General features: G+C 47.6%; 2 protein-coding genes across 2 annotated transcripts; one reads left to right on the top strand and one right to left on the bottom strand.

Annotated features, from left to right (window-relative positions):
- Positions 1-9404: 9404 nt before the first annotated feature.
- On the top strand, positions 9405-13686 carry LOC134394146 (red-sensitive opsin). The gene is made up of 6 exons (XM_063119338.1): positions 9405-9528; positions 10026-10322; positions 10813-10981; positions 12620-12785; positions 13105-13344; positions 13570-13686. The coding sequence occupies exons 1-6, from the start codon at positions 9420-9422 to the stop codon at positions 13684-13686; spliced, it is 1098 nt and encodes a 365-aa protein (XP_062975408.1). The 5' UTR covers positions 9405-9419.
- Positions 13687-15382: 1696 nt separating this feature from the next.
- On the bottom strand, positions 15383-21970 carry TEX28 (testis expressed 28). The gene is made up of 5 exons (XM_063118954.1): positions 21893-21970; positions 20019-20692; positions 18051-18186; positions 16973-17259; positions 15383-15401 (listed from the first exon to the last, which is right to left on the bottom strand). Exons 1-5 carry the CDS (start codon positions 21968-21970, stop codon positions 15383-15385), a joined length of 1194 nt encoding a protein of 397 aa, XP_062975024.1.

Here is a 21970-nt window from a genome sequence, read left to right as displayed (position 1 = left end):
ATCAGCCCTAGCCAGCATAGCCTATGGTGAGGGATGATGGGAATTTCAGACCAACAGCATCAGGAAGTGGGGCACACACTCCCCATCCCTGCCCTAGATCAGCCTGCTCATATCTTAAGATCTTCAAACGAGGTTCTTCTCTGGGTTCCTTTGCCAATAGATGCCAATAGTGTAGGAACTAGGCAGAGGGCCTTCTCTGTGATGGTACCACATCTCTGGAATTCCCTCCCCATTAAAACTCAACTAGTGACCACACTGCTATTATTTTGGCAAGTTAACCAGCTTTGAAAGCCAGGTTAATGCTCAATAACTTCCCCAAATATTTTAAAGTGTGATATTGGTTTGAGCTTAGTCACTCTCTGATCTGTTTTTCTTGTAACGTTCTCTGGTTTTCTTGCATTATATTTGTGCCATATTTTGGTTGTTAGGTCTTTTGATTACAACCCTGGAACCTTTAGGATGAAGGGCAAGTTAAAAATGCTTTAAGGTGACGATCTTATCCCCACTTAACCTGAGAATGAGCTCTACTGCTCTCAATGGGAATTACTTCTGAATAGATAAGTATAGGATTGCACTGTCAATAACTAAAAGAATAAGGGTTGTCGCCTCTTTAAACCAATTTAATAACCCTTTGGACCTGTGTACATGTTAACAAACACCAATCCAGAAACCAGATCTATAGTTTAGATGGTTTCCCACATCCCTCCTTTTGCCCACAGCTGCCAAAGTCTTGGTTTTCCAGAAAGCAAGTGTGGAACGTTGAGTGAGATGAGAGGAAACCCACCTCCCACCTCCCAGCTCATAGACATAAATCAGAGTCAAGTACACAGTGGAAGGGTAAATTAATCACAGTAAAACAGGTCTATATGAAACAGTTGAGAATGATAATTATTACATTGGCAACCCAGAGACCTATTTAGAGTTGGCCATTGTAATGCTATGTGAATACATCCACCCGTATGATTCTGAAGGCTTGCTATCTCCCTTGGAGATTTCTCTAAAGATGGCATCAACCAGAAAAGCAGCAGCTGCTCAAACGCAAGTGGTCGCTTGGACCAGTGGTACTGCAATTAATGGGCGCTGTGCACGAACGCTACTATGATCCTGTACAATTTCTGTGGGGGCTTGTACAGGAGATCTAGGCACACACAGACTCCTGCCTTCTTTCCTCTGTAGCTTTTGACGCCTGTCTCTCAGCTCCCTGTTCCCTGTGCTCACCTGTGTGCGATGTTGCCAGGCCTTTAATCTTCTCTGATCTCCTGTTTAGCCCTAATTAACAATTAAGGTTCCATTAATGTTTTGCCCTGCTTTCTATTAATACAGGTGGGGGAGAGAAGGGGCAGGGTCTTCGATCCCAAGGTCCCACCTGGATTCTCCCTGAGGAAAGGGCTCACCCTCCTTTCTGGTGAGGAACCACCACGTCCAAGTGGGTCACCCACAGGCACACCCCTGTCAGCAGCAACACGGGGGGGGGGGGAGGAAAGCCTTGAACATATGCACACATTTTTGTGCAAAGGCACTTTCCTAGATATTTCTCATCCTTCGGCACATCAGCCTTTTAATATCCACCCCATCCCTGTTCTCAGCAGAGCGTTTCCCTCTGTTTTGTTCCCCTGCTGGGTGCTCCAGTTGGACCTTTGCCCTGACCTATAGTCAGATGATATAATAGCCAGGCACCCTGGAGCAGGAAAGGAACTGACCCAGTTCAGATTCATTTCTGCTCAATCCATGGAGGACAGGTGGCTTCCCCCATCTCAGCACTGGATAACTCCATCTATTTATTCCCTGTCAATTCCCCCACCCTACCCCACCAGTCAACAGTTAAGGCATTTTAGATGGAAAATTGCCTCCTGTTACGTTTCTCCTGTAAATAGACAGGCAGAGAGAGAGAGAGAGAGAGAGAGAGAGAGAGAGAGAGAGAGAGAGAGAGAGAGAGAGGAAGAGAGAGATTAGGGCTTGGCTTGCCTTAGATGGGGAAGCTGATTCTATTAAAAACTTCCACTTCATTTTGGCACCTTCACAGATACCAGAACATCCAATTCATCAATGTGAAGGTCAATATGGAGGATTCACATCTTCACAATGCAGGGCTAACCTTACCATTAAATAGTTGCTTCAGGTGGCAGACTTCTCACACACACACACACGAACTGCAACAAAATGATGCAGTTTGGAGTACTGCTTTTCAGGATCCCAGCCAGCCATGCCCTTCTAAAACCAGAAGAATATAAGAACATGCAAAGAGTCATGATGGAACAGACCAAAACTCCATCTAATCTAACATAGTAGCCAACCAGCTGTCCATGGGAAACCCACAAATGGCACATGAGTGCAACAGCACCATCCTGCCCATGTTCCCCAGCAACTGGTGTACATAGACGTACTGCCTCTGATACTGGAGGTAGCATACAGCCATTTCAACTAGTTGCCTTCTCTATGAATTTGTCCATTCCCCATTTAAAACCATCCAAAGCACTGACTGCAGCCAGGAAATCAGAAGACGTTGACTTCTTGGGAGGAGAGCAATGACAAATCTTGATAAAATAGTTAAGAGCAGAGACACCACACTGACAACAAAGGTCCGCATAGTTAAAGCAATGGTATTCCCCGTAGTAACCTATGGCTGCGAGAGCTGGACCATAAGGAAAGCTGAGCGAAGGAAGATAGACGCTTTTGAACTGTGGTGTTGGAGGAAAATTCTGAGAGTGCAAGAAGATCAAACCAGTCCATACTCCAGGAAATAAAGCCAGACTGCTCACTTGAGGGAATGGTGTTAAAGGCGAAACTGAAGTACTTTGGCCACATAATGAGAAGACAGGACACCCTGGAGAAGAGGCTGATGCTAGGGAAAGTGGAAGGCAAAAGGAAGAGGGGCCGACCGAGGGCAAGATGGATGGATGATATTCTGGAGGTGACAGACTTGACCTTGGGGGAGCTGGGGGTGGCGACGGCCGACAGAAAGCTCTGGCGTGGGCTGGTCCATGAAGTCACGAAGAGTCGGAAGCGACTGAACGAATAAACAACAACAAAAGCGCTGACCATCTTGTAGCAATTCATTCCATAATTTAACTATGCGTTGTGTGAAGAAGTCCTTCCTTTTATCTGTCCTGAATCTCCCACCAATCAGCTTCATGAGATGACACAGTTGGGTTTTATTATTATGAGAGAGGGAGAAAAAAGCCTCTACCTCCACTTTTTCCACACCATGCATAATTTTGTACGCCTCTATCATTTCTCCCCTTACTTGTCCTTTTCCCAAATGATTAACCTTTCCTCATAGAAGAGTTGTTCCAGCCCATTGATCATTTTAGTTGCCCGTTTTCTTCACCTTTGTCTAGTATTCTAAGTTCTAGTATTATGAGATAAGGAGAAAAATATCTCCCTATCCACGTTCTACACACCATGCATAACTGGGTATACCTCTCTCATGCCTCTCCTCACTCACCCTTTTTCTATGCTAAACAGTCCCAGACGTAACCTTTCCTTGTAGGGGAATTGCTCAACCCTTTGATAATTCTAGTATTTTTCTAAATGAGGCTTTAAACCCACTACTTTACCGAGACTTCTGCTTCCAGATTCTTTGTGGGTTTAAGATCAATTCCTGGGGTTTTTCTTTCTCTGCCTTTCTATATGTTCTGTTAAACAACCACTAGGTGGTGGTGTAGTATAGCGGAATTGCACAAATACACCAGCTTCATGCTCACAGAATTTCACAGAAATACCAGACTTCTTAGTTAGAAAAAGACCCTCTACACCGGTTGCAAAGCATGGGAGAGGCCCTGGAGGATGACAACATCATGTGAAGCACCCACAAACTACCATGAGTGAGGAATCCCAAGCACACAATGAATGCTCTTAGTTATCCTTTTCTGCACTTTTTCCAGTATGGTGACCAGAACTGTACACAATATCCCAAGTGTGGTGGCACCATAGATTTGTGTAAGGGCAGCATGATATTGGCAGTTTTATTTTTGATTCCTTTGCTAATTATGCCCAACACGGAATTTGCCTTTTCCACAGCAGCAACATACTAGGTAAACATTTTCATCGAGCTGTCCACTACAACACCAAGATTTCTTTTTTGGGTCAGTTACTACTAGCTTAGATCCTATTAGCATAAATATTTTTTACCCCAATGTGCCTCGCTCTACACTTGCTCACATTGAACCACAGTTTGGAGCTCTTTGCAATCCTTTTTTGTTTTAACTGTAAAGGAAGCTGGACCCAGCAAAGCTGGCTTTCCAACTGGATTTTGCACAGATCCCCAGAACAAACGCACACAGCTCACAGTTTGGAGGGCTAAGCCCAAATTTTATTCAGGATAAGGGTAAGATACACAGGATTAGCATACTAAAACTAATAAAACATGCAGATATATATAGAACCCAGACCAAGCAAACTAAAACTAAGTAGCAATATCATACATCACCCAGCCATGATGTCTGCCAGCTCAGAACAACACCCCCATTCAAAGAATACCCTCTATAGATACTTTTCTCACTCCTTCCCCCTTCCCTTCGGCTCTCCCTGCGAAGATCTTTCACACCTTCCCCAGAGATGTTAATTTCCACTCAAGGCTGGTCGGCCTTGCCCGGAGCGGTTCCAGGATGTACCAGAACGCCCACATGCAGCTGGCCGCTTATCTGTTCCGCTCCTAAAACCATAACAATAGAACATTTTAACATTTTAAAAACAGCCATTCCCAGTATGAATTTACCCCTTCCTTACATTAACTACCCTAAATAATTTGGTGTCATCAGCAGACTTGGTCACTTCAGTGCTTTCTCCTATTTCCAGATCATTTATAAGCAAGTTGAAAAGCATTGGCCCCAATACGGATCCCTGTGGGACTCCACTGTTTACATTCCTCCATTGCAAAAAAAATACCATTTATTCCTACTCTTTGCTTTCTGTTCTTTAACCAGTTACTGATCCATCAGAGGTCCTCCCCTCTTATACTACGACTGCTATGTTTGCTCTAGAATCTCTAGTGAGGGACTTGGTCAAAAGCCTTTTTATAAGTCCAAGGAAACAATACATACTGTATCACCCCTGCCCACGTGTTTATTGACACTTACCTCTGCAGGTCATGCTGATTCTTTCTCAGCAGGATTTGCCCTTCTATATGCTTATGGATTTTATCTTTAATAATGATTTCCACCAATGTACCCAGAACAGGCATTGAACTAACCAGCATGTAATTTCTCAGATCTCCCCTGGCTCCCTTTTCTAAAAAATAAAATAAAAAATGGCATTACATTGGCCCAGATACCATCTGGGCCCAATGATTTATTAGCTTTTAATTTATCCGTGAGGTCCAGGACCTCATTTTTTTTGTCACCGCTCTTTGGCTCAACTCCGCCGGCTCCTTTCCTGAAAACATCAGCTCAGGCACCGGCATTGGGTATTTTCAGCACTCTATTTTGTTCACCTTCCCTCCCTTGGTTTTCCTTTCCTCCCTCAACAATCAGCCAACATTTCATGCCTTACCGTGAGCATGCTCAATTCTCATTGAGCTCTTTCTGGGTTCCCCCCCCCCCTTCTTTCCTCCCCCCCCCCCCCAACCACCACCAAAAAATATTTTTTGTTCAGCCTTTGGACTCTTCCAGGCCTGTTGACACTTTCTCCGTGTGTGTTGCTGGTACCATTTGGGAAATGACTTTGTGATTAATATATAGCAGGGAAGTTGAACCTCTTGCAGCCTAAGAACTTAAAGCTCTTACTGCCCATAACTAACCCTTAGGAGAGAAATTTCAACCTTTTAGAATTGAAAAAAAAAACTGCTCAAAAGGCAGGGGACTACCAAACAATTGTTGTTCAGGAGAAAGGAGTGGGTCTAGAAGATGTGGCCATACATGGAACCCTAGAGGGCATATGTGGAACCCCAGGACAGTTGGATTTAGCCCCACGGCCTGGGACTCTGCATCCCTCTATAAAGGATGTATCAGGGGTTCCCAAACTTTCTACCCACAAGGCTGACTTGAGCGAACGTAAAATGACTGAGGTCCACTGGTCACAAAATGGTGGCAGATGGAGGTGGAGTTTGGCACAAGCAGCTGGCAAGTGCTGATGCCATTTTATATTGACCCCTGCTCTAAGTAGAGAAAACTTTTGTGTTGTTTTTCTCCTCCCCACCACATGCCTCCCAAAGATTCCTTACCCGTCTTCTGTAAACTCTTCTCCCCTTCTTCTTTCATACTTAACTTGTACCTTATCCCTAATTGATAGCTTCTTTCAACCCTCCCTCCTGCTGTTTTTACATTCACTTCCTCCTATAACAGCTGCCTTCTTTTATGCCCTTCCTTGTTTTTTAAAATGTATTATTCCCAAAAAGTGTCTTGGTGCCTTGTCCCTCACAGGTCTTTAGGAAAAGTCTTACTCTGTGCCTTCAGTTTCAGCTCCATCACACCTACCTTTTTTTCCTGGTACGCACCCACGATTTTGTCCTTCATTTCATTAGCGTGGCAAGTGCTGGTCCCTTTCATGATTGCCGCTGTACTAGTAAACTCTCTTTTCACTTGTTTGCTCTACTGCTATTGTGCCTGCTCCACCCTGCCCCTTCTCCTTTCCCCTCTAGTTCATTGGTTCTTGTTGGGTGGTGGACATGGGCGCCTTCTTCCCCTCGCTCTGGTTTTGTTGTCTAGCATTTTACCAATGCAGCGTTTAATCAGCTGGGCGCCATTTCTGCAGACAATGAGGGTGGGGTTGAAGCAGCAAAACTCAGATCGACCGGCTCAGCACAAGTCCCGTTCATTTGACCGACAGACCCAGCAAGCTGGAGGAGAACCGCACCACCCTCCTGTTTCATCTGCAGGACCGTCTCCAACAAAAGCAACATAGCGTGAGGACGGCGATACACAGGGGTGGAAGGGCGCTTTTATTTTGCATGGAGAAAATAAATCGCACTTTCCTTGCCCTAGAAAAAGATGGAAAATGGAGGGGAAGAGGGGAAGTGACTATAGGACAGGCATGACGTCATGTGAGTGTCACGTTTCAAAACAGCAAACCAGGCAGGAGGAGAGTGCCATAAAATGCTGGTGTCATGGAGCTCACAGAGGCCTTTGTCTGTCATGGCAACACAATAGAGGGATGCTCTGCCTAAAGCCCTTCACTAGGCCTAAGCCCTCTTCAATTTTAGAAAATGTGTCAAGGCTTGTCTGGCTAGGCTTCTAGCACTCACTGCTGCACGGAAGACCCGTCCCTGTGGTGCAAATGCCACACAAGTGTGATATCTTTATCCGAACTACTCAACTGGGCCTGGTCATGTGCATCTCCCTCGTGGAGTTCTGCTGCTGCTTTTACTGTTTATTGGTTTACAATTTAATTTTAATGGGCAGTTTTAAGTTTTTAGAAATGAGTTTTGTTTTCGTGAGCAGCCCTGAATGTGATAAAATCGTAATACAATGAACTAACAATAATATACTTGAGTATTGAGATCTATAATAGCCGGCCCTGCCATTAGGCAGAATTAGGAGGCTTCCTTGAATAGATTATTAGGGTGCCATGAAAGGGCAGCAAATTGTTAGCTATTTAATTTATTCTTGTTGTCTCGTTACTGCCAGGAAGTGAGTGTGGCATTTGTGGAATTTTCTCCCTCAGGTGCCAAAATAACGTGAACCTGTCCAATTGTCACAGTTGTCACCCAAGGCCCTTATTGGAGTCCTTCACCCCACCCTTTCTGAAATTTAAGTGAATATTACTGGAAAGAAGACCTCAGCTATGGTGCCCCAAATGTGGAACACTGTTCCTAGGGAGGCCCATCTCATGCCAAAGTTAATGTGTTCCTGGTGGCATGCAATCCTTTTTTATTTGCCGAAGCCTTCCAGCACATCACCAACGATGGTTTTAATCTGAAAGATGGCTTTTATTCCTTTCTTCCAGTTTATGTCTCTCTCCTGTGCTATTTTGTATAATTGGTATTTCTGTATTTTATAGCGAATCCACTGTAAGAACTTGCTAGCTGGCATAGGATGGCATATAATTCTAACGAACAAAATAATACATGAAACTGGTTCACCTGACAGAACCCTATTACTGGGCATGGTGGGTGCTGGCTTTGTGTTGGTTTATCGGATTGTTAGGATGGCATCACTGAAATTGGGCACCGGGCCTATTTGACGTGCAAGACCAGATAGTCAAGATATAGGACCTGTGTGCTGTGAGGATGCCAAGGTACAACCTGTTCACGGTGTAGCACCATATGTGATAGTATCACTGAGTAGATAGAGGGGTATCGACCACGTATGGTTGGTTCCAGAGGGTCTTAAGCTAGGGAGACACCAAGGCCCAGAGGCAGGCAAGGGTCATAATCAGGAGGTCTTTATTTTCTCCTTGGCATAACCATTCTCTATTCCAGTACGGCCATTTAACTACAAAGGACAGTACTGGTTTAGATATGGTGAAACTGCCCTTCAGTTATACCATAAGTTGTATGGTGGCTTGCTTACATAAGTCATCTGGCAGAGGTCTTTTGAATGTGTGCTTCGTTTGTGGGCCCTACCTCCTCCACCCCTTACTGGTCCAGGAGGCTGAGGAATCCCGAAGGTGGCCTGGGACTATGCACAGACATTGGCCTCAGTGTAACTTTTGACCTGCACACAGGGATCCCTTGGGGCGTGCTTCTTTGCGTGGTTTTCACTTACAATTTTGTTAACATTATTTTTAGGCCACCTTTAAAGGTAGACCCCATGACGACTGTTTCGGCAACATGTAGAGAGGCAGCGCTACTGAATTCAATGAGTTACGTCCATCTGACAAGTATGCTTGTTATTCTGTATGAGAAAATGGGGACGGACGGCCTTGGCATCTGTTTTGTATCGATTTGCGGCACTGTGAGCTGCAAGTCCGTGGTGGGCCGGAGCTCTGGCTTCAGTGACAAGCAGCCATCTCCGGCTGTAGCAAAATTGGGCCAAAGAGTCCTTTGGCCTAGTTAGAAAAATGGGCCATTAGGAAATTGCAAGGAAGGGCCATTCTGAGAGGGATTAGCTGAGCTCTTTTGACTCTCTAATCACCCCTCCATGCTCATCCCTCACCTGAAGTGTCCAGCAAATACACCCAGGGTGACGCAGGATACGCGTGAGCTGTTCATGCTGCAGCAAACCTGGGGTGGTGGTGGTGGGGGGTGGAGGAAAATGAGATAGGGAGGGGGCCCAAATCGCAGCCCAATTAAGGGATAAAACGTTTAAGGGCTTTGGGGATCTTGTTCTCCAAGCCGGGGGCTTAATCCGCCTGGGGGGGTGGGTATATAAATGGGCAGTGCCCTGGACCCTGGCACAGACGGTCGATGGGAGAGTCTGAGCGGTAGAGAGGGAAACAGGAAAAAGAGAGGAGAGAAAGAGAGAGCGTCTTGGAAGAAGGAGAAAGGGAGGGAAGCACAGAGCCAGTGCAGGTGGACGGCGGGAGAGCAGCCAGCAAGGGCCATGACGGAAGCCTGGAATGGGGCTGTATTTGCTGCCCGCCGGCGCAGTGACGATGAAGACACCACGAGAGATAGCATGTTCGTTTACACCAACAGCAACAATACCCGGGGTGAGCCCAGCAGGGGCATCAGAACTCATGGAGGGGGGGCAGCCGAAGGTTGGGGTGGGACACCGTAGTACACTGGGGTCAGGATGAGCCTTGACAGAGCGGGGGAGGCCGCAAGAGGGTGAGCTCCTCCAGCCGGTTACCATCCTGTTCCCATGGGGGTGGGGGTGTTCAGAAATGGGATTTGCCAGAGGTTTCTGGGAAAGATTCTGGAGGGTTCTTTAGGAACAGATGGGGGAAGGTTTTCAGCTTGTCCAGGCTGAGCGGGGCGGGTGGGTGGGTGTCTTAGTGTTCAAGCAAGAGAGAAGCATAAACTCATCCATTTCCTGATGGATGAGCTGTGGAAGGATTCTGAATGGTCTCCAAGGGCTGGGACATTAAGAAAGCAGAAGAAGATGCCTTGTCTTACCTTGGCAGCGTAGAGCTGATGGAGTCACCTGTAATGACTGCAATGCTGGTTGGGATCCCTCTAACGACTAACTTTTTCCTTTCTCTGGCAGGTCCTTTTGAAGGTCCAAACTACCATATTGCACCACGATGGGTCTACAACATCACTTCTCTCTGGATGATCTTTGTGGTCATTGCCTCTGTCTTCACCAATGGTTTGGTATTGGTGGCCACTGCCAAATTTAAAAAGCTACGGCATCCACTCAACTGGATTCTGGTGAACTTGGCAATAGCTGATCTGGGCGAGACCGTTATTGCCAGCACCATCAGTGTTGTCAACCAGGTCTTTGGCTATTTCATTCTTGGCCATCCGATGTGTGTGGTGGAGGGATACACTGTGTCTGCTTGCGGTAAGAGGCGAATGATGTACTTTTTGGTCATGTCCCCTGCTTCACCCCATTTTCCTCCAGCCCCTTCCCTCTGTCATCACTCTTGGCTCATACGTTTACCTCCATGAAATCACATCCCCAGAGCCCTGTTGTCCTCTGAGGCCATTCATCCCACGCTTTCCACTATGCTTTCCCCTTGTCAGGAATTTCTTGAGAGGAGGGAACATCATCCCCCTTCCTTCTCCCTGGATGCCTTCCTTATACTAATCCCAAACATTCCAGGACTCGCTTGCCAGGGTGTTAAGCAAGGGCTTTGGTACAACCAAGTGGCTGACAGCAGCCTCAAATGCTGTTTTGCACTCTTGTTTTAGCAGCTGGGAGAGCCGGTCCATACAAGGTAATGGGAGATTAGTTGGGGAAAAGATGGAGCCCCTTCTCCAAAAGAAGCCCCTGTGTGGACGTCTCCCTTGGATCCATGCGCCAGCTATCCCTTCTGCTTCTCCCTCCACAGGCATCACTGCGCTCTGGTCTTTGGCCATTATCTCCTGGGAGCGCTGGGTCGTTGTCTGCAAGCCCTTTGGAAATGTGAAGTTTGATGCCAAACTGGCCATGGCTGGCATTGTCTTCTCCTGGGCGTGGGCTTGTACCTGGACAGCACCACCCATCTTTGGCTGGAGTAGGTGAGTGTGCAGAGGGAATAGGATAGGCAGTATCAATGCAGGGAACAAAGAAGTGCTGTAGGCACATGGGCATGGAAGGAAGGCCTGACCCTGGGGGGTACGTTTTAGGAGAAAGTTAGATAATCTTCCACCTTTCCCAATCTGGTGCCCTCTAGAGCTTTTGGACTACAACTCCCATCAGCCCCCATAGTTGAGAATGATGGGAATTTCAGTCTAAAACATCTGGAAAGCACCATGTCAGGCTAGGCTGCTTTGATCCATTTCAGTTGTTCTGCAGAATAGAATCCATAAGTTTTGCCAATTAACACAGAATTCTTGTTCAGCGTGGGCAATGTCCACTGAGGAAGGAAGAATGGGCCAGTGTTATTGCCTCACAGAGCTCATCACAGTAAGAAATGGGATATATATGAGGCATCTGTCTCTTTCAGTCCATGGGACATTAGATGTAGCTTTTAGCATTTCGGGGGAGGGGATTCTTTTAAGTTCAGCTGGGCTATCTATACGACTCTGCTTTGCCTCCTGATTCATAGAATCATAAAATCATAGAATAGTAGAGTTGGAAGGGGCCTATAAGGCCATCAAGTCCAACCCCCTGCTCAATGCAGGAATCCACCCTAAAGCATCCCTGACAGATGCTTGTCCAGCTGCCTCTTGAATGCTGCCAGTGTGGGAGAGCCCACAACCTCCCTAGGTAACTGGTTCCATTGTCATACTGCTCTAGCAGTATGGAAGTTTTTCCTGATGTCTGGCCAGAATCTGGCTTCCTATAACTTGAGCCCATTATTCCATGCCCATTATTCTCCCAAAACTGTGCAGCATCACTGCTGCGAAGCTGAATCAAAAGAGTTACATAGCAAGAGTGAGCACGGGGTATCCAGCCTAGGAAAAATCACTGCACCATTGTCAGACGGCAGGAATGGGGAAACTGCGAAAACCTTTTTAAAATTATTATTGCAACTCTGTGCAACTTTGAAAGCCGGTAGCAGTGCAAATGCACTGCTCCAGTTAATTTAATTTATGCGTCATGTACCTAAACTGCCCTTGCTTTCATTTCCCAACTTGTACACTGCCATGGCAGCCATTATGAGGCTTCTCAAGCCTGCCTGCCCCACACCTACCCTGCGCTGTGATCTGCTTCTAGGTATGCACACTTTCTAAACCCAAACTGAAGCCGCCACTGACAGACGAAAAACAACTGTGGTGATATCAGAGCAATGGAAAAAGTCTCAGTAAATCGACACTTAGAAATAGCGCAGTTTCACGGGGAAAAGTCTGAAGTGGCTGCGAGTTGGCGGCTGCGTCATATAAACAACGGGGCGCAACTGTGCAGCCATGACGGGGTATTTAGAGCGTATAGACAAGCCCCAGGAAACCAAAACAAGGCTGTACAGTTCAAGCTGTGTGTCAGACGCTGGCATTTAAGAATGAGACTTAAAGCAGTATCCATCGCTGTGTCATGTGAATGTCAAACCTACATTGGCCAGAATGTCCACTTGCATCACAAATACCTCTGTTCCTTTTTTCTCTTTTGCTTGTACAAAGATCAGTTGCTAACACTGATAGCACGAGGAGAGACTCAAAGGTGATTTAAATCTCGTGCCTGAAAAATGACCTTCCTCTCTCCCCAACCTCCTCTAGGTATTGGCCTCACGGTCTGAAGACATCATGTGGTCCAGATGTATTCAGTGGCAGCGATGACCCCGGTGTTCAGTCTTACATGATTGTCCTCATGATCACCTGTTGCTTCATCCCACTGTCTGTCATCATCCTCTGCTACCTGCAAGTGTGGATGGCTATCCGTGCGGTGAGCATCCCTACTACACCGTAACTCCACCTCTCAGTGGGAGTCCACATGTCCTCATGCTCCCTCAACACACACCTTCCCAGAGGAACCTTCATGTGTAATGCTGCCCCTGTTGCTGAAACTCCTCTTTCTTCTGAAAACTCCCAAATCTCCCTTTCGTTTGAATCGCCTAAATTCAAGCTGCCACATCTCTGGAACCCCTCACTGGGACCGCACTTGGAACTGTTAATGTTGTCGGGCCCTCATTCTATCAGTGGGGCCCACACTTGGTCACACTGCAACTCATAGTAACTCCACTTCTTCCCTTTTTCTTGCACAGGTCGCTGCCCAGCAGAAAGAGTCAGAGTCTACACAGAAGGCTGAGAGGGAAGTGTCAAGGATGGTGGTGGTCATGATTGTTGCCTATTGCTTCTGCTGGGGACCGTACACGTTCTTTGCCTGTTTTGCTGCCGCCAACCCAGGCTATGCCTTCCACCCCCTTGCAGCTGCTCTGCCTGCCTTCTTTGCAAAGAGCGCCACCATCTACAACCCGATTATCTACGTCTTCATGAACAGACAGGTAATATATTGTACTCTGAAATGGAGAGTGGCAGGCTAGCTAGACATGGCAAGCTAGCTAGAAAACGTTGAATGTATAGAAGCGGGAGAGCTGTAAGGGTTAAGACTTATGGACAGAAGTCCATGTGGAGGATGGATGGCATTGTGGATCACGTTGCGTAAGATTACATAGTGGGGGAATACAGAACTCATAATCAGTACTGATTAGCCGTCTTTCTTCCGGCAGTTCCGCAATTGCATAATGCAGCTCTTTGGCAAGAAGGTGGATGATGGCTCTGAAGTCTCCTCTACTTCCCGCACTGAGGTCTCCTCCGTCTCTAACTCCTCTGTATCACCAGCATAAGAGCCCCCTGCCTGGAGGGACACCAAGACAGGACTCTGCCTCCCAGGAGAGCCCCAGTGAGAACTTCCCCTTCCTCCTGTGCCGTATGGATTTCCTTTGAGCATATGAAATACTGGCCTGCCATCTCCTCGGACCCTCTCCTTTGGACTTAGACTGTGCCCCAAGCTGGGGCGCTGCTATTTCTCCTATGGTTGGGGGAGGGAAATGTTTGTGCTTTTTGGATAGGGGTGAAGGATGCAAAATCCCATGCTCAGATATCCCAGCTTCCTTCCATTTTCCTGAGGCAACAGGTGTTGCTTGGACCCTCTCCCCTCAGGTGCGATCCATAACTAATCGCCTACTTGGCCCTCTGTCTCCCAGGAGGGGGCAGAGCAATGAGGGCTCCCTGTGGAAAGCATATGGCTTTTGTAAAGCAAGTCTATCCAAGGTCCTGCCAGCACGGAAGCCACATCCTCCCCAACACACTCCGTCCTTGGAGGGATGGACTGATGGATGGGTCCCTAGACGGAGGTAGCCCGCAGTTTGGCCACGTAGGGCCTCGTTCTGATTCCCTTTTGCTCTGCTCCTCCTATGAAGTTTTCACTGGTGCCAGGGAGTGCATTGAAGGGGCGCTGGATGAATAAAGTTTGTCCCCCGAGGTGTCTGTGCCTCAGCAAAGTTGGACGTATTGCATTCTAGCTCTGTCTAGGAGCAGATGTAATTCTGACATGGGGCAGAACCACCAAGAATCAGCGCAAGCTACCTTGGACACCCCAGGGGGTTTGTGCTTCTCCCCGGCATGGTTCAACCGGAACCATTCTGTACATAGTGTTTGATACTAAAGCCTATTGTGTCGCTGGGACATCTAGCTAGAAATGCAATGGGGGGAAATGACCACAAAACACACACCAAAAACAACCACAACCCCACACCACCCAAACCCTGGAACAGTTAAAGTGAGCTAGCGAATAAAGATTTTTAACTTCTGTATAAAAGCTCAGTTCTTACATTACAAACTATGCAGCAAACCTTTGGCCAGCAGTGTATGCTATGTATCCATGCTTGTTGGGGTTCAGCGTAAGATGTCAGAGGAATGGCTGTGAAGGGGAGAGAATCCAGTGCCCAGGTGGGGTCGGTTGTCGTAGCTTGCAAATGCATACCTACAGCTGTGAAGCAAGGTGAAGTGGCTGCCTTAAATGGGAGGGTTTGGGGGCACCGAGAGTGGGAGAGCAACTGATCTGACCCATGGGGCACAAGCAAGTCCTCCTGTGTAAGCAAACGGGAGCTGAACAAGACCACTATGGGGGGCAGTGCCCTTTGTTAATTAGGGTGTAGTCAGGGTAGGCAACGTGGTCCCTCTGGGCACCAGAGCACTCTCAGACACCTTTCTGGGCATCTGCCAATGTGCCCTTCTCCTCCCACTTAAAACCAACACATTTTCTTGCACACAGTCAGGAGCACTTCAAAGCAGGGAAGGTCTCCAGCCGCTGCTATCTTCACTGTGCATGAATGTCTCTGAGTCACATGTGGCGGCTCAGAGGCATTCTTAGGAAATGAAGATGGTGGCGGCTGCAGGTTGATGCCTTCCTCTGCCGTATGCCTGCCCAGCCATCAAGAAAAAGAAGGGGGAGAGGGGGGAAAAGGGGCTTGCGTTGGGTAAGCTGGGTGTGTGTGTGTGTAAAGAGAACTGCAGGGGGCTAAGCAAGCAGTGGAGGGGCTAGTAATGGGTAAACCAGCTGTGGGGGGGGGAGGGTCAGAGGGAGGGGGGAGGGCAGCAGAATGCCAGCTACAGTGGGGGGTTGGAGGAGGTTGTGTAGGTCTTAATGGAAGGGGGCTGCAACTTTGTGAGGGAGAGAGAAAGGGTTTAGTGGGGATTTTGGAGGGATCCTGAAAAGGCATGAATTAGGTTTTTCATGTGCTTGCAGTGGTTTGAAGAGGGGGCATGTAAGTATGCATATATGTACATATGTTTGCATGATGGATACATGGGTTGTAGCGATGGGGTGTGTGAGTGAGAGAGAGGATGGTGATCTAGAGTGACAGAGACAGGGGGAAATTAGTTGGCTAACAGAGGGGTGGGGAGAGAGAAAAAGAATGCATCTCATATAAAATAGACTTCTGGTGGCACTGAAAACTGTGGGTTCTGCCTTGTACTAAACCTCTGCCTTGTACTCAGTTTTTTGGCAAGTTGTTTGTCCCTTGTGACTACCCATACATCCCATGGTAACCATTTTCTGGTGATGCTCAGGACAGTTTCTTGAACTACCAAATGTGTCTATGAGCCCCAAAGTTTGCATACCCCTGGCGTAAAGGGAGGCTACCTTAGATATCAAAAACTCTTGTACCCCATTATATGACTTCTAAACTATATAGACTATATAGACTGTCAACACCACGGTGGGGTGGGGTGCTTCTAGCACTACCAATCAAGAGGCATTGTGCACTATTATATCTTTCCCTCCTTAATGGGTTTTGTGTGTGTGTGTAGAAAGGGGAAAAAACAGAAGTGGGAAAATGCAGGAGGGTTACAAGTTGAAGATGATATTGTCTCAACCTGTTGTAAAATTCTGTGAATGAAACAGTGGAAGGGCGTGATAAAGTTTTACATAAATGTCTCATCTGGAAGCATTCATGCTTAAGTTGAAGAACTCGGACTTAAGCTTGTCAAGTTCCATTTATTTTCCTTCATGCCAAACCAATTCAAAATGTGTGTGCGCGCTCATTCACTTTCCTCCCTCTCTCTCCTATGCTGAACCTCCTTACGCTGCATGCACACCAACCCTCCAGCCCCTTGCGGTCTTTTTAGGCCCACCCTGGAGGCTAAGGGGCTTCCAAACAGGTGGCTCCTGATGTATCCCAATCAAAAGGTGTTGTGCAGCTATTCCGTCTTTTTCTCTTTAATGGATTTTCCATGATAAGAAAAAAAAAACAGACAGAAAGAGCCGTTAGAAAATACAAGAGGATTGAGTTTGGAAGACGACAACATCTGGATCCCCTGTAAAATTCCATGAACAAGGCAGGGTGATGGCACAACAGATGCCTCATCTAGAACTACCCATGTAATCTGGTGTTGGATTTGTCACATGGAATGGCCTATTACATGTAGCGTGGTCTAGCCCTAGGAAGAATCAGGCATGTGGCACAGCACGGAGGGAGAGCTCGTCATTGTTTTTTTAAATAAACAATAAATAAGTAACAAAATAAATAAACATGAGTAATTGGTAATGTTGGAGAGCATCGGGTTGGACAGGGAAATCTGTGTGCTATTTTGTCCTTTGGCTACCAAAGTAAAGGAAGCCACGCCAACCATTCTAGCTGGGCAATTTCAGGGAAGTAGTTCCAGACAGCAGTTGCAACGGCGACCACAAGGACCGTGGCAATGGCACGCCAGCGAGTCCGCAGAAGAGGAAGGGCACAGGCTGACACGGTGGAGACGCACACCAAGAAGATGGCAGCGATGGTCAGCAGGAGATTCATGAGCTGCCCATAAAGTTTATACACACTGGCTTGGGGCAGCTCCATTGCCTCCTGTTGCTGGGTCTGCTGCTGCGTTTCCAGTTTGGTCAGTCGAGTCTGGTAGGAGTCCAGCACCTCCTACCAAAGAGATAAGGAGAGGGCATGAAGTCAGGCCCAGTCCCGTTTCCAGAATCAGTCCCAACAATGGTTGGACTCTTCCTCAGCTAAGCCTTGTTTTTTGCCTGGCATTTACAGGTATCATATAAGAGCTATTTGATATTTCCATAGTGTTATACACTAACAGCCATCGTTCTCAGAGTGTCAGTCTTTATGTAGCCAAGATGGTACCATCCGTGCACAAGAGGGAGGTTGTCAGCAGGCTCAGAGGAACCCCCCAAAGTACCCAAAAAACCACACACAAAAACACCCACCTTCAGGGAAAAAAATAAACCCAGGGTGAGTGGGTGGAAACAGCCCAATTAATACTTAGCGTCCTCAGTGACCATGGAATGTGGACTGCCTATTGAGGGGAGGGTGGGAAAACTGGTGGGAACGGCATGGACTGGAGAATCCTGAGCAGGATTCATTCCACGTTGCAACCTTTTGTTGTAGATCCCATGTATTGTCGTCTAATGGCATTTCCATACATGCAAGAAAAAACCCACGTCCATTTGAATCGTGAAAATGTCCACTATAGTTTGAATTCATCCACCATACCTGGCTATCACCATGCAAAAAACTTAATGCCATCTCACATCATTCTAAAGCATACTATTTATATTAACCTGCAACGTCTGAGCTTCCTGGCATCCTACCTTGACACATTGTCAACACAGCCTTCAGCCCCTTATCCCAGGCTGGCTGTGTGGCTTAACCTATAATGTGATATGCCATATTCCTTCTTGGCGTCAAGGTCAGGGGTCCCTTACCCAGATGTCCCGAGACCTCTCGTAAGACTGGTAGACCATCTTCTCCTCAGTACAGGCCAGGTCTTGCTTGACATTGGTGATCTCATTGAGATTTATCTGTATCACATCATTCACTTGTACTTCCAGATGATAGTACCTGAAGAAGGGTGGCAGAGTCAAGGTGGGTTGATTGGCATCCTATAGCAGGGGCACATCGTCCTGATCCTCGCACTGCCACTCTGAATCTCCCCCGCCACCTATATTATCTACTCCCTTCCCCAGAGATGCTCAGACGGATCACCCTTCCCCTGCTGCTGCTAGCTGTGATAGAAGAGTAATCTATATCAGGACCCCTAGGACATACACATGCACATACCTGTGTGTGTGTGTGTGCATGCAGTCCCTGACCCCCAAACCAATATCACATGTGGCCCTTGGGGCTGAAAAGATTCTGCATCCCTGTTCTACAGCCTGCTCTGCTTCCCCCATTTCTCCCACCCCTGCTGCCCAAGCCAACTGGCTGATCTTGTTACAGCCCAAGCTTAAGGCACTGCTGGTAAAGGGATTATGACTGAGCTGGCTCTGCTTCCTCGTTTGACACTTGCAATGACAAGAAGTGGATGAGTAGGCTCGTCCCGGAGAAAGGGAGAAGACAGGGCCACGAGCATCTGGCCTTGAGATTACACTGGAATGGGGGAATTGCGGGCACCATAGGGGAAATATTAGGGCATGGGACTTAAGGATAGCAAGAAGTAATACATGTGCCCATGAAGATCAGGCACTGGGAAGAGAATGCTACCAGTTCAACGCCTCCCCCCCCCCCCCCAGGTTGTGACACTGGGGCAGATGCAATCCTGGCTGTGTTGAATTAACTGCGTTGAATTAAATGTGCTTTACAATTATCTGCAGGTAAAAATAGATGCAATATGAAAGCAGAGCTCAAAGCAAATTCATCAATGGCAGTGCAAACCTGGCTTCATAAATACATGGCAGATGTGCCAACTGGCAAATTAAATGTCAGCTGAATTATCACTTTTACCTGTTACCCCCCTAATCCCTTAGTTAGGCTGTCTGCTTTTCTGTTTTTAAAAGTACTGCATGAACTGCTATTTGTTCTTTTACCACTTTTCAGAAAGGAAATGTTTTTTTAAAGTACAAATCTGCTCTGAAGATTGGTAAGAGAAAAATATCCAGTTGACATCACAGACATCAGCCAATCGGTGTTGTGTTTCTGCTTCAAACTTGCAGAGCTGTTTTTTTCCACAGAGGAAAATAGGTATATTGGAATTCTGCAATGAACGTGCTTGCAAAGTGCTCTAAAAAAAAAAACATTTGTCTTCACTCTTTATATAGAGCAGGGATGGGCAAGTTGGGGACCTCCAGATGTTTTGGCCTACAACACCCATCAGCTTTAACCAGCATAGCCAATGGTGAGGGAGCATGGGAATTGTAGGCCAAAACATTTAGAAGGCTACAAGTTGCCCAACCCCTGCTGTAGAGGAAGGATCTCTCTTTTCTCTGCATTGAAGTCTTCATATTCCCCCATTGCTTAGGACATGGTGGGTGTTCCCTTTTCTCATTTGAAAAAAAAAAACGAAAAGAAAAAAAGCAGTATCTAGATTCTCATATAATGTAAATGTAGCATGAAAATCATGGAGGAGGTCAGAAGGAGCAGACGAACTAAAGCCTGTACTATGGGATGAGATTAGCAACGCTAAGGAAAAGGAACTTTCTTCTGCCTCTTTGTGTGGATGCACACAGGGAAGGGAGTGTGGCTTATAGCACAACAAAGAGCCTTCATGTCCAGTGATAGAAGTACCGAGTTCTAGTACTGAGGGCAAAGGATTGAAGTTCTGATCTAGGACCACAGTCCCTGAAAGTGGGCGACTGGGCAGCGGGAGAAGATATGACACCAGGAAGCAGCAAACCTGAAGATGGGGTGTCAGGGAGATACCAGGGCCCACTGCCCGCAAGCATGCAGGTGCCCACCTCCTCTTCTCCTCCTGTAGGAGTTCCATCATCTGTTGTTTGTCCGCCTTCCATGACTCATCCAGCTTGTGCCACTCATCCTCCAGGGCCTTGTGGTCTTCTCTCAGCTCTAACAGCTGGCCATTCAACTCCTGAAGCCTCTGCTTGCTCTCCTCCTCAAGGAATTGCTTTCGGATGGCCTCGGGGTCTGGGCAATTCTCCTGGCTCTCTGGAAGGGGAGGGAGGTGGACTTCTTCCACAGCAACAGTTTCTCCAGTGCGGATCCGGGATATATTAAAGGATGCCTGCAGGGAGGAGCTGTTACTGGGGGTGAATAACTGCGGCTGGGTAGAGCTGGTACTGGCACTGCTGTCCTGTGTTGTGAAAACCCTCTGCTCTAACTTCTTCAGCTGGCCCCAGCAATCCTGCAGACGCTGTTCCAGATGGGCAATATTAGCCGAGGAGCGCTGGTTGATACGTTCAAAGGTCTGACGGATGGAGGGCGCCTTCTCCCGGTCAGCCTTGCTCACCAGCTCCACATAGCATGAGGTATTGTCATCTCGGTTGGTCTTTTCCACCCGCAAGAGCTCAGACAAGTGAAATATGCGATGGCGGAGGGCATCTTTCTGGCTGCGGCTGCTCAACTGGGAAGTGGCCAAAGCAACAGAGTTTCTGTGGCCACGACTGGGTGCCACCTATCACAGGGATCAAGTGGGGGAGACAACAGAATCAGAGAAAGAGACAGTGATTTCAGCTCTCCTAGAGCACCATGATTCATGCTGGGTCCCCATCAGCTATCCCACAATGCACTGGATTATTCCTGTCGTGAGACATCCCAGAATACGCTCTGCCACAGCTAACACTGCAGCGTTTATACTATAAGACAATACACTTCCCTGTACCCCCTCCTAGGACTGCTCGTGTTTTCCCTTCCGTAAACATAATAAATTCAACAATGTGATTCAAAGTAAGCTGGGTAAGAAATATATGAGAGTAAATCATGGAGTTGCAGCCGCTTGGGGATGGAGAATAGGACTGAGGTGCTGAGCAAGAAGAGGCCGTTGCTTTGGTGAACTCTCCTTCCAGCCTGACCCATGATAGCCCTGTCACTCAGGATGTTCACCACCCGCACTTGCTGACTCCTTGATCCAAGCTAAGCGGAGCTACTATCACAGCTCCCTAATGGCATTAACGCTTTAAGCTCTCCTCCTCGTCTTCCACCCCCACTGCCTCCTTTTCCCCACCAGGGGATTAGGCACTGATTCCTCACTCCTATCTCAAAGTTAGCTAGCTATGTCTGCGTGAGGAGCTGCAGAGTTCAGCCCAAAGCATCTCACTTCTTTCCTGGGAGCAGCAGTGGGTGGTGGATGGCCCTTCGGCTGCTTCTCTGTTGCCTGGCTGCCTTCTGGAAGACCCTCCAGCTGCCTCACCCACTGCTGCCTCCCAAGGGGTTCCTTGAAAAGGGAGAGGAAGGCATGGAGAGTGCGGCTGTGGATGCGTCGCTGGCCCTGTGGGACAAGGACGTGGGCAAAAAACCCTTGGAAGGGCCCAGATTTGGGGAGGGATCCAGATTTAATGAGGGGCTCTGAGGGCAGTGCTCGATGAACAGGATCTTTCTTTGGTCCCATCTGGCTGTGACTGGTAAGGGCATGATCCACCAACGCTTCCTGCCTTCTCCTGTCTGGGGGTCTCCGGGGAAAGTCCCCTTGCACTGAGAGTTCCCTGTCATCAAGTGACATCACAAAGCTTTCTCCCCTAAAGCCAGGGCATCGGCAGGAACTGCTCACAACACAACTGGAGTTACCATTCAGAGCCTGGGCAGGGGCGTTTAGAGTCTCCTCAAAAGAGCCACATGCCCAGGAGAAAATCAGGGACTGGGTCTTTCGGTCACTCACTGAGCCGAGCACCTGGCTTGTAGAGCCTTCTGCCTGCTGAGCGGATTCTCCTTTGGATGGGTTATAGAGGTCCACCAT

This window comes from Elgaria multicarinata, chromosome 3, assembly GCF_023053635.1.
Source record: "Elgaria multicarinata webbii isolate HBS135686 ecotype San Diego chromosome 3, rElgMul1.1.pri, whole genome shotgun sequence".
Taxonomy (NCBI): Eukaryota; Metazoa; Chordata; class Lepidosauria; order Squamata; family Anguidae; genus Elgaria; species Elgaria multicarinata.
The sequence above is the reverse complement of the archived record's forward strand: the minus strand, read 5'-3'. Positions and strand labels throughout refer to the sequence as shown.